Consider the following 12,426-nt stretch of genomic DNA (forward strand, 5'->3'; position numbering starts at 1 on the left):
CACTTAGTTGAGTTCATAATGCATTTCGGTATTAGTTTCAGGGGTCAAGTGAAGTTAATCTAGTAAGAATATTTTTAAAAAGAATGATCTGATTCGGTATTAAAAAAGAGTATTTTTTGTGACTTCACACTTCTCGAATTCATATAACCTATCTCAACTTGTTTGGAATTGAAGAGTAGCTGTTGTTGTTGATCTTTTATCCTGAATTTGCAAGTGAATCTACTTGACCTCCAGTTTGTATCCATTTTTCTAGGTCAGTTTGATATTTTGGATTTATTCTGATTGTTTTAGTAGTAGAAAAGTAATATCCGGACTCCATATGTTTGGTAGCTTTGCTTGTTCACAGTTTGGTAGTTAGTCATTTATCCTGTATTTGGTGTATCCCGACCTTATGTGGTGATCTATGTGGTTTATAATTTATTATTGGTTGCTTGATTGACAACCTATAGTTGGTCCCAAACTGGGATTAGTACAAGTCCTATTTAAAATATAACTCAGGACACTTTTTGTAGCATAATGTGGAATTTCTGGTAGCTGAAACATGTAACACAGCAAATAGATCATTGGGAAATCTTGGTTGCTTACTGTTTGTGTTATTGTTCTATTTGGTATTCTATATTATAGGACAAGCTACAATTATTTTCTTGTTTTCTCATACGGGTAGCTCATTGTTATATGTTCTTTCACTCTCTACGTTGATCTTTCATTAGCAGAACAGACAGATCATTGTATCTCCGCCAGTCTTCATCTCAATCTGGTTTCATTAGGTTCTCTTGCATAGTTTAGAGAAAAATTGCTTATTTCTTTTGTGAAGATTGAGTCATGTCATCTCTTTTGCAGTGGAGCGAGTGCATGTTGCTTTTATAGATAGCAGTAGAAGAGGTATAACTAGACTGCCATTAAGGTAGAGCAGTTGATCACATGCTTATAGTAGCAAATTTGCAAGTGTTGTTGCTTAACTAACATCAGCTAGGGGTATTTTAGTAGCCTGCGGTATCAGAAATTCCTCTCAATCCATCATCAAGGATTAAAAGCTTAGCTCTTGGTTGCATGGTTTTCCTTGGCTTTCTGGATCTTTAAAACCTTCTTCGTAATCTTTTGTTGTTCAACCAAAAAGCTCTTATGATCCTGTACAAAGCAACATCTCGTGAGTTTGAAGAGCACTAAATTTTGTTTTGACGATTAAGAGAACACTCTAGCGCACCACAAATATACCTTTCACGTATATCACTGCCTGACAACATACCACCATAAGCACGGTTGACTTTCCTGTTTCTAGGTAATCTAGACCTCTTGTATTCGGCAGGTCTTAAGTGAGGAATCTGCAAAATAGAGAAGAAACTGTAAAATTAGACGGAGATCATCAAGCAATAACGACTGAGTGTTTATTATCATATTCTTGATCATTTTTTTCAGTAGCTTCAGTTAGCTTTTCCTCTACAACGGGAACTGGTTCTGAAGCTTCTTCCTTAGGTTCTGCTATCGGGACTTCTACCTCTTTAGCTTTTTGTTGTTCACTGGCCTCTAAATGTACTTGCTCCTTTTTCTCAACAGCCTCAAATGTTTCCACAATGTCAACTATTGTTGCCTGCTGCTCAGACTTTTCCTCAGCAGGCTCTATTTTGGATTCTCTGTCTAAAGTTTCGACCTTTCCAGCCTCTGGTTGGACCTCTGGTTCACTTTTGGTAATATCACCAACTTGATCAGGAAAACTTTTGAGCTTCTGGTTCAGGGGTAGGTTCCTTGGCTAATTTTGGAATATTTTTGCTAGTGGCATCCAATGCAGGTGTCTTGTTTCTTAACTTCTTCGACAGTAGGAGGCTCAATTTTCTTATCTGCTGTCTTTCCTTCTGATTCTGCTGGAGTAGCAAGTATGCTTTCCTCAGCTTATGGCCTCTCTTCATCATTAGTTGTGGCTAGTAACGGAGCTGGTGGTTCATCAACCTTTTTTACCTCTTCAGTTGTTGGGGTCAATGCTTCATCAGCAACTGGCTTCTCTTCCTCGACGCTTTTCTTTACCTTTTATATTATAGTTGCTGGACGTTCTACAATCGTCGGCATCTCTTCTTCATCAGCTTTCTTTACGACTTCCACTATTGTTGGAGCTGGTTCGTCAGGTATAGGCTTCACTTCTTCATCAGCTTTCTGTACTTCTTTCACTCTATAAAAGCTATTGATTCATGCTGCTCTTAGGGAGTATGACTATATGGCTCCAGTACAATTGAATTCCAAACACAAAATACCTCTATAACCACTTTATTCCTGCATAAGATAGTACTTTTGCTGATCAACAATTCATTCTATCCAATATCTTCTCAACTAGAGGCAAGCACTGATTAATAGATATCTTCCTAGATAACAAGGGTACTCCCAAGTATTTTAATGGTAAACTCCCTTTTATATGTCCCAAAGACTGCAAAATTTACTAGTTGATAGAATTCTTAACCCCAGATATGTATATTGAGCTCTTATCATTTTTGGCTTATAGATTGATGCCCAAGAGAACTTATGAAAAGTAGATTGAAACATGCCAATAGGGACTAGATCAGCTTTACAAAAGATCAGGAGGTCGCTTGCAAAAACATATATGCATAACACGAAATTTCTTGCACTTGGGATGATACTTAAAATCAGGATTAGTAGTCAACATACTGAGCTCTCTTTCCAGGTACTCTCATAGAAATAACAAAGAGGTAAGGTGATAAATGGTTCCCTTGTTTAATTCCTCTCTACCCATGAAAAGGCTTTGTCAACGCTCGATTTAGCACCAAGAATATAAGACTGAGGTAACACATGCCATGGTCCACTGTATGAATTTGTGAGGGAAACCAATTCTGCCAGCTAGTGTGCTTGTGGATTGGGGGAGGTGAATCTGCTATTAGGCATAAACTTGGAGGTAGCACGGTGAGTTAAAGAGTTTGGTGAAAGGTTTTGATGGAACACGTCATAGTCTTCATTCCATCACTTATAAAAAATACTGTAAGTACTTTAAAAACACTATCCCATCGACTATATCTATCTATTGTGAACCAACTGGACATCATTCTTTATGTCGAATGAACATGAAAATTGTTTTCAGACTAGTTAGAGTATGCATTTCTAAAAGTTGAGGAGGAGGTAGTAGGGCTGTTGAATTGAAAAATAGAACACGAGTCACGTGAATTTCCCAAATGTGTTCTTTTTAATTTTTGATGCAACTGATCCTGTACTTTGTCTCTCAGCAAGGATCTTGCATGGTTTGAGACTGGCTGCTTGCCTCAAGTTGTCCTTATTCGAGGAGATTGAAATTGCTATGCAAACTCTCATTGTCCATAATGAAATTGGACTAGGAATGAACAAATTCAAAAAATCATTGTTAACTTATTTAATTACCCCGGCTTGTTCTTTTAATCCTCCTATTCTTTAGCGTTCTCTATGCTATTATACCTCCTTCTCATTGTTTGACATTCCTGATGCTAAAAAGGTTTGCTAACCACAATGGAATCTTTTTATATATCTGCCTCTTGGTTTTGAATATTTTTTTTCTATATGGCCTTAATTTTTTCTTAGACAGTCTAGACTTATGATGGAAGTCAACTATATGCTGTCTTATGGAGCTGCAGAGCCTTCTCTTTCTTTACTTCAGAGATACAACATCCTTGGAGTGCTGCTACCTTTTAATGTATGTCATATTGTTTCATTTCATTTTGGTATGATGTGAGCTTCATGATTTTTTGGTTCAGGACAGTAGCTTATACTCGAGTAAATTCGTCATTTACAGGCAGCACACCTTGCTCAACAGTCTAACAAACAGTTGAGTGAAAGTTCTGTTATGCTGATGGTATATCTTCCAGCCTTGTATTGGTTTTTACTCCATAAATTTGTACAATTCCTTCTATATGCTTCCTCACTTATTTGATGTCAGCTCTTCCGAATTTGTCTACATATTTTCTCTAGACTTCTTGCTTCCGTGCATCCTCCTGAAATCTAGCTTCCGCCTACTCCCACACACACCCATATATATGAGCATATACACACACTTATGTCTAGCATATTTATCTTTTCGCCTTATGCATATTTTCTTGAGTCTTTAATAGTCTTTCACTCATTAAATTTATTGGTCTGAACATTCTGCAGAAACTATTTTCCAGTTTGGATCAGTTAGTCACCTGTGGTCGACCTTCTCATGATAGTTTGTGGTAAGTTGATTTAAATTTATTGAGCTAGTGTTGAGAAATTGGCTTCTAGTGGCTAGGATACTTGATGATATTTTTCCTTTTGATTGATGTATGTGAGCGGGGTTGAACTCTTGGCATTTCATCTAGCACTAATAACTAATCCGCAAGAGGCATATGTCGTCTTGACCTTTGCTTCTTTGTTGTACCATGGAAATTGGAAGGAAGGTGTTAAATTTTGCTAGAAAACACTCTGATGCTGCATCTATTTATGCACCTGAAATTTTAGGTTCTCAGGACTCCGTATCAATGCTAGTGCAAAATTCTCTAGATATTTTAACTGATAAGGGCAGCCTCCAGGAAGCAATGTCCAGGTTCCCAGGTTCCTATGCTCTGGTTTGGTAAGTAAACCTTCTTTGGCTTCTAGATCTAGTTTGAGGAAACTTGTTAACTCATACGGCTGTTTTATTTTAACTTTATTGAACGCCCAATATATTTGTTCTGTACCCTTGTCATGCTTCAGAGTAATACTGGATGAATGTGAAAAATAGTATATGACCATTTGAATGCCAACTTCTTCACGTGTGAATCAAATTCATCATTTTTCATCTGAAAGTGGGGACTGATTTAGTCATTTTTCTCTGAGTAATACTGGAATATTTATTTAGCTAAGGCCTTGTTATATTCATTGGGAAGTACCACTTCAGCTTTTACATTCTAGAGATGGTGATTTAGCAGAAGCTCCTGCCTCTGCCAACCTATTGTCATGATTCTTCTTTGTGCTCTGAATAAAGTAGAACAACAAGCAGTGTTTAAAACTTGTCAATTTCTTATGGTGTTCATCGTTTTTGTTTGGCCTTTTATCTTCCTTGTGTTTGCTGAAAGAAAGGCATCAAATGTATCAATGAAATGTCCTGATATTTAAGTTGGGATCTAAATAAGCATGCCATTAAACTTTTCGGACTTATCTTCACCTGATGCGAGTAATGCACAAGCTCTAAGAGGAAAAATTCTTTCAAATTCTTCCGGCCCAGCTCATGCTCCAGTTCATGAGCATCAGGAGCTCCAGTTCTTTCAAATTTTATTTTTCATCTGAAGGGTCGCATGTTCCTCTCACACCATCTAATCATCAAAAAAATCTATACTTTAAAAGCCTTTTACAGCAAATAATTCCACCATTACATTACATATAAAGACTACACTATAAAAAAATAGAGAGAAATAAACTTACCTTTGTTTGGCCTAATTTGAACTAATTTGAAGAGAGAGGTAACCGATCGTCAAAAAATAGCAACCAACCTTTTTTTCAAGAAATAGCAACCCAACCTGTTCATAAAACATGATGATGGAAATATTATATCACAAATAAAGAAAAAGGTTAGCATCAATATTATATCACTTTAATTTGTTTAAAGAGAACAACTTAGGTTCTTTTAACAGTTACTTGACTTAAAATTTCATAGGAAGCAGCTTTCAAAAGTGCAACTAATACTTGAAAGGTTATATTTCAGTCCGTTTAGAAGTTTAGGTAGTCTTAGACTCTTAGCGCATCTTTTGAAATTTGGGTTGCACTGAAATCAATCTTTTAGAACTATGTACAGAAGACATCTGAGTTGAACAGGTTTTAGTCAAGAAAATACATGTAACTATAACCTGCAAATGTATGTTGCACATGTTTTTAAGTCGAGAAAAATAAAAGCAATGATCTTCAAGCTTATTAACATGAAACAACTACAAAAATTGTATGTAACATATCATCCTTTGTGTCTTTAATGGCGTTCTACTTGGTTTCAATTTAGAAACAGAATCTAAAAATCAGTCGTACAGAACAAGTTTTTTTTTTTTCTTTTGTCTAAAAATTAGGGATAGAATACACATGTTTATCTGTCACTCGGGTAGAATTATCACAATGAATTAAGTCAATAGATGATGACATGCTGTATCAAAATATACCCATTTTACGATCATAGACAACAAAATTATAAAATAAGGACTACTGTATAAGAGCTAAGCTGATCTCAAGCTAATCCTGAACCTACATAACTAAACTACCTCAATACCTATAAATCTGGGTCAACTCCAAATAATCCAATTGATACAAATACAACAAAAATGCCTAATCTATCACAGTCTTCAATTGATTTACAACCATACCACAACATAAGAGTTAAAATGCTCTCAAGCTAATACCTAACCTACAGAAACAAACTACCTCACAACCTTTTTACTTACAAATCTGAGTCAACTTCTCATAATCCAATCAATACAAGATACAATAAAAATACCTAATATATCATGAGCCTTCAATTGATTTATGATCATTCCATTTAAGTTAAACTGATCTCAAGCTAATCCCCGAACTTACAGAAACAAACTACACCTAATTAACATTTCAATTACAAATCTGAGCCAAACTTCAAAACAATCGATTTAATACAGAAACAAAAAAAATGCCTAATCCATCCCAAACCTACAGAAACTGATCTCAAGCTAATCGAGAACCTACAGAAACAACAACAAAAATGCCTAATATATGACGAGGCTTCAATCAATTGATGCTACACTAATCTCGTGCTAATCCCAAACCTACAGAAACAAACTACCTCACTACATTTTTCACTTACAAATCTGAGTCAACTTCAACCTAATCCAATCGATACAAAATACAACAAAAATGCCTAATCTGTCGGCAATATTCAAGCAACGGAAAAGGATGAGAAAGCAACAAACCACCTTAGTATGTGAATCCCTAACTACCTTTTCACTTACAAATCAAATAACAAGTCACAACCACCAAATGTCCCAATTGATAGATAAGATTACCATCTTCGGAGATGGCAGCGACCGGCGCAGCAGCGTCTGATCGGAGCAGCTGAGAAGAGAAAGAGAGGAAAGAGAGAGAGAGAGAGAGAAGCGGCGTAGAGAGGCGAAAAGGAAAAGAAATGGGTCCGTGTGGTTGCCCTAATAGGACGTTGACTAAAAATTTGACTAAAATTCGACAGACAAAATCGACGTTGTCGTTGGTTTTTAAAAAAAATTATATATTTAATTTAATTTTTTAAAATATAAAATTATTTATTTATTAGTAAATTAAAAATATCAAATATTGACGGAAGGTGTCATTTTCATAAAGTTAATTTTTATTTAGTTTTAACAAAAGCGACATTGTCCGTCGTTTTCTGTAAAAAATACAAAAAAATAATAATAATTAAAAATTGTGATGGATATCATCGCTTTTCTAGAATTAATATTTTAAAAAATAAAAATTATAGCGACATTGTCTGTCAATTTTAATAAAAATAAACAAAAATAAAAATCAAATTTAAAAATCGAAGGACGTCGCTTTTCTAAAATTAATTATTATTATTTTAAAATAAATAACGATGCTATCCGTCGCATTTATTAAAAAATTATAAATTATTTGTTAATTAGTTGGCATAATAATCCGCAAAAAAAATGACGGATATTAAGACGTTGGCCGTCGATTTAAATTAAAATTAAAATTAAACTAAAAAAGCGACGAACAGTGTCGTTTTTCTCGTCGCTTTTTAAAAGCGACACAGTTCGTCGGTTTTTTATGTATCGTTTTTTGGCCTTTTTTAGTAGTGAAGGTGTAACTCTTCTGAAAAGTCACAACTTATTAAAAAGTTCATAATCATTCAAAGTGAAAAAATGTCTATTCAAATTACATTCGTTCTCTTTATATCTTTTAACAAAAACACTTACTCATTTTTCATTCACATTTCTTAAAAACCTTGCGGCAACTACTTAATCAAGCCTCACTTGTACTTGAACTAACATAATTTTTGCTTCTTCCAGTTATCCGTGAAAACTTTTACATAAAAGGGATCAACTCGAGAAAGTGCGAAATGTAAAACAAGCTAATTAATTGACAAAGCGAAGTCTTAAATTATTTCTTTGAATGCCGTACATGATCAAACATTTGAATAGTTGAAATCTTCTAATGTTAGGCATGTAGCTGACTTTAAATTAGCATCCCATTATTCCCTTTTTGATCTTAGGCTTCTCCACAACAGTGCCATCATTTCCAGCAAGTGCACGATACTTATCCTTCCTCGTAAAAGTAGTGCATTCATAAGAAAGAGTTGCAGCAATGACCCTTTGTATGTAGTTAGCCACTTCATGACTTGATTTCCCGGAGTTGCAAGTTAGCTCATAAGGTAACTTATTCAAGAATGTAACTTCATAAGCTGGGCTAGGGTTCATGAAGAAGTAAAATGGGTCCATCCCTTTCCACCCTCTAGCCGTTGTACCGTGAAACATGCTCATCTTATTCACCATGGCCACAGGCACAAACTCATCGGTCAACTCAGCAAATAAGGCCGAGAACCTAAGAAGAAACGGTTCCCTACATGTAGTCCCCTCCGGGCATATTGCTAGGTCACCTTCTTGTAGGAGCTTCTTGATCATGGAGGCATCTAGAGCTCGATCACGATTCAGTCTAACTGTTTTAATAGGTGAAATGATCTCTGAAAGTCGTGAAACAGAGTATGTAACAGCTGGAATAGGTCGTCCAAGGGCAGTCGAGAGGAAGATTGGGTCAAGAAGAGTCCTGTGAGAGCAAATAAAGAGGACACCAGATTTGTTATCGGATTTATTGACAGGAGGTGGAGGGTTACCCTTAATGATTACACGGACGCCTAGCGCCCAAAATGCATAGTAGACAATGGGCATAGGGAGGAGTGAACCAGCAGCAATACGCAAGCAAGCGAGGATGAAACCAATGGGGATCCATAGAATGATAAGCAATGCCATGATAGGTGTTGGCTTTAGGACCAATCGGCCATCGTGGAAGATGATGGGCTTGGGAAGTTTGATTGCGGTTACAGCCTTAACTTCTGGTTTAGGTGGTACAATGTAAGCCTCCTGCATTTTCAACTTTGTTACTTCATCGATTCCAACTTATATAATCCAAGAACTCACATAGATGAATACGAACGTAAAGTTTCTCATTTAATTGATCATATGAAGTTTCTTATTTTACCTTAATGAGGTCTAATTTATGCACATACAAATATCCATGACCTCTTTTAGATCACAAATTCCAAACTCTTTCTTTATTTCTTGAACTCCATGTCAAGTCAAATACTTCGACATAAATTTGGACAAAGGGAATAACTAATTCGCATTTTTCTTATCCTTAATATGAATTTACATATTCTTTTGTATGTTTAACTACTTCGAGATAGATTAAGAAGACTAGAAAACTAATTAGCTCATGATGAGTAAGTGTAGCAAAGAACTAACCTTGCACAAAGCCAAGAAAGGAAAATCAGTATGACGATCACCCAAACCAATCTCAGGTTTCGCCTCTCCAAATGCCTTTTTAAGAGCATCAGCCTTGTTCTTCCCAACAAGCACTCCTGGCTTCTTAACAAAACCAGTAGCCCTATCTTTATAAGTTTCAATCTCAGTCCCTAAAACCATATCAGCTCCCAAGAAATCCTTCAAGAATGCTTCCACCATAACCCTCGGATTTGCCGTCAAAACGTAACGTTTCCCACACGAAGAGAACACTTTCCAGGACTCCGGATGAACATCCCCTGAATAGAATTTCGGTAGCACTGCATGTGCTACTGATTCTATATCAGAAACCTTCATCCCTGCAAATGTCACGAAAATAAGGACTTGGATTCCTGCAGACTCCGAGACGCAATAGTAAAGCAGGCCAGCAAATGGTGAAGCCAAGAGAAGAAAAAGTAACCTTAAAACCCCTCCGACTTCAAAAGCAACTAAGGCAAAATAAGGGAAAGAGCTTCGACCACGAAGCAAAGTTCCATCCATGTCCGCAACCACTGTGTCCTTTTCGCGCCCTATGGATGCACATTTGTCCACTATTGGAAACGTTGTTATCGCCATTATTGCAGCTTCTAACTTCTAAGTTAACAAATAAATATGTTTTATTTTTCTTTAATTACTCATAAGATAAGGTATAGGACTTAAACAATGCTACTTGAAGTTAACTTTCTCCAAGTTTGTGTGTCAATGCTAGTTGAAGTTAACTTTCTCCAAGTTTGTGTGTATATATGCATGTCGATTAAGAAAGATGACAAATAAAGAAAACATAGTGAAGATGGCATCTAAGATAAATGTCCATAATGGTTGGCCGCGTTGAAGAGATTAAAGCTTATGGAATTTACATGAAATTGGCATATTCTTGTTTCTCTAGTATGCTGAAAAGACTAATTCCTCTTGGTTCAAATCGTCATTTCTTGTTTTTGCACATTCGCCTCCTAATATATTTCATACTCTCTCCGGCCATCTTGACTTGTCCATGTTTGACTTGGCACGTTTGTTCAGAAACAATAAGTAAAAGGATGATTTTACCGTGTCACTCTTATTAGTTATGTCATTTAAATGTTGGGAAATAAATAGTATTAAATAATATGGATAAAATAGGTATAAAATAATAAATTATCTCTTGATTTTTCAAATTAGATAAGTAAAGTTGAACAACAAATTTACCATACTGAACAAGTAACGATGAACAGGGGAAGTACATTTTAAGTCACAAGAATGTATGTACGTGCATTTTTTGTCTTTTAATTCCTTTAAATTCTAAGTAGAGGTCAGCAAAAACATATTGAATTTCCCAAAACATAAATGTCTTTGTTCAGGATCATATTAAAATGCTTCTTTGTTCAAACCGCCAATTTCTAAACTTACCTTGAAGTACACAAATATGGTCTATATTAGAAAGATAAAACTTTAGTATATCATTGCACAAAGTGACAACCGGCCACACTGTTCAATTATATTCCTTGTAATATTTGCTAAATTATATGAGCAAGGAGTCCAAAGTATTGGGCCAATATAAAAGTAATCAAATATAGCACCATTATGATTTTGGCTTGGTTACGTTACCAACGAAAAAGAAATTTTAACTTTTCTACACGGTGTATAAGAAAAAAAATATACTAAGAGGCCACCCAAATGTCATTTAATTTATATAGGTATCTTTCTGTTACAACATGGATTAGTAATTACCTACATATTTAACATGGTGAGTGACCTGCTTAGTTGATAAAAGTATAATAATAGTGTAAAAATCTTTTATAATATAGGTGTACACAATTCTAATAAAAGGAAATTAACAGACGTTTTACCTTGGGGATGGATAATTTAGCAAGCCACAGGAAGAGTTCCGAAGTATTTTATTTTGACAACATATATATCGAAAAGGTTTGAAATTTAATCAATCAAATATATATTTCTCGAATTTTAATTAAGCTTTTCCTGCTTTCAGTTTCTTTTTCTTTGTAAATCGATTATAAAGTTTGCATTGATTTTTCAGAAAGATTACTACATGGCTTCTTCGTTGTTTTGTTGCTTTTATTTTTTTCAAAAAAGAAAAAAAAAAAAACATGTGCTAGAGGGCAAATTGCATGATATTGCAATGACATTATTCCAAGGTTGGACAAGCAATGCAAGTAGACAACCGAAGCACTTTTGTATATTGTCATAGATAGATAATGATCAGAATTGATATTCTTTTACTTACTTATCAAAACAAGTAGTCTAGAATTTCTTTTGAATAACCGAAGGGAGGAGTGCTATACATCACTTCAAAGTACAACCTAAATATAGTAGGTGAACTGTTAATATCTCTATATATGTAAAACTAAAAGCAAGACAAGAAGTCAAGTAGCAAGATATTAAAAAGTCACGTGACCGTTTTTAGAACAAAGTTAAAAAATATTGCAATAAAATTTTGAATTGAAAAATTAAGTATTTGAATTCAAATTACATTATCCTTTTAATTTTTTTTTTATTATCTGAAAAATAGAAACCATAGTTAAAGAGTTCTAATAGACATTTACTATTTCAAGTATATTACTTTTAAAATTTAAATTTTATAAAATATATTTAAATATAATTTATTTATACATTAGAAAAATATAAAAATATAATTAAAATAATAAAATTAATACAAATAGTAGTACACAAATTATAGTATTTTTAATTTAAAAAAGAAAAAGGAGGAGCAGCAACAACAACAACAACAACAACAACAACAGTAGTAGTAGTAGCAGCAGCAGCAGCAGCAACAGCAACAACAACAACAACAACAACAACAACAACAACACCATATTATTATTAACAACAATAACAATAATCGTAGTAGTTTAAATAATAATAATAATAATAATAATATAATAATAATTATAGTAGTGATAGTAATTAAAATAATTCATACAATATTTTTTATGAATATTAAATTGTGTGGTGTAATGGATAAAGTAACAAGAGA

At 34.5% G+C, this 12,426-nt stretch overlaps 1 protein-coding gene and 1 long non-coding RNA gene across 3 annotated transcripts; both read right to left on the reverse strand.

The window, feature by feature from the left end:
* Window positions 1–832: 832 nt before the first annotated feature.
* On the reverse strand, window positions 833–7,127 carry LOC107870624. 2 transcript variants are annotated; one of them, XR_001674214.2, is made up of 5 exons: window positions 6,924–7,127; window positions 5,386–5,480; window positions 5,129–5,276; window positions 1,216–1,322; window positions 833–1,128 (listed from the first exon to the last, which is right to left on the reverse strand). It is a non-coding gene; the product is annotated as an uncharacterized LOC107870624 (long non-coding RNA). The 2 variants fall into 2 exon arrangements; XR_007055781.1 differs by having other exon boundaries at window positions 6,912–7,116.
* An 890-nt stretch (window positions 7,128–8,017) lies between these two features.
* On the reverse strand, window positions 8,018–10,465 carry LOC107870623 (glycerol-3-phosphate acyltransferase RAM2). The gene is made up of 2 exons (XM_016717212.2): window positions 9,423–10,465; window positions 8,018–9,041 (listed from the first exon to the last, which is right to left on the reverse strand). Exons 1-2 carry the CDS (start codon window positions 10,032–10,034, stop codon window positions 8,145–8,147), a joined length of 1,509 nt encoding a protein of 502 aa, XP_016572698.1. The 5' UTR covers window positions 10,035–10,465; the 3' UTR covers window positions 8,018–8,144.
* Window positions 10,466–12,426: the final 1,961 nt, after the last annotated feature.

Source organism: Capsicum annuum, chromosome 5, assembly GCF_002878395.1.
Source record: "Capsicum annuum cultivar UCD-10X-F1 chromosome 5, UCD10Xv1.1, whole genome shotgun sequence".
Taxonomy (NCBI): Eukaryota; Viridiplantae; Streptophyta; class Magnoliopsida; order Solanales; family Solanaceae; genus Capsicum; species Capsicum annuum.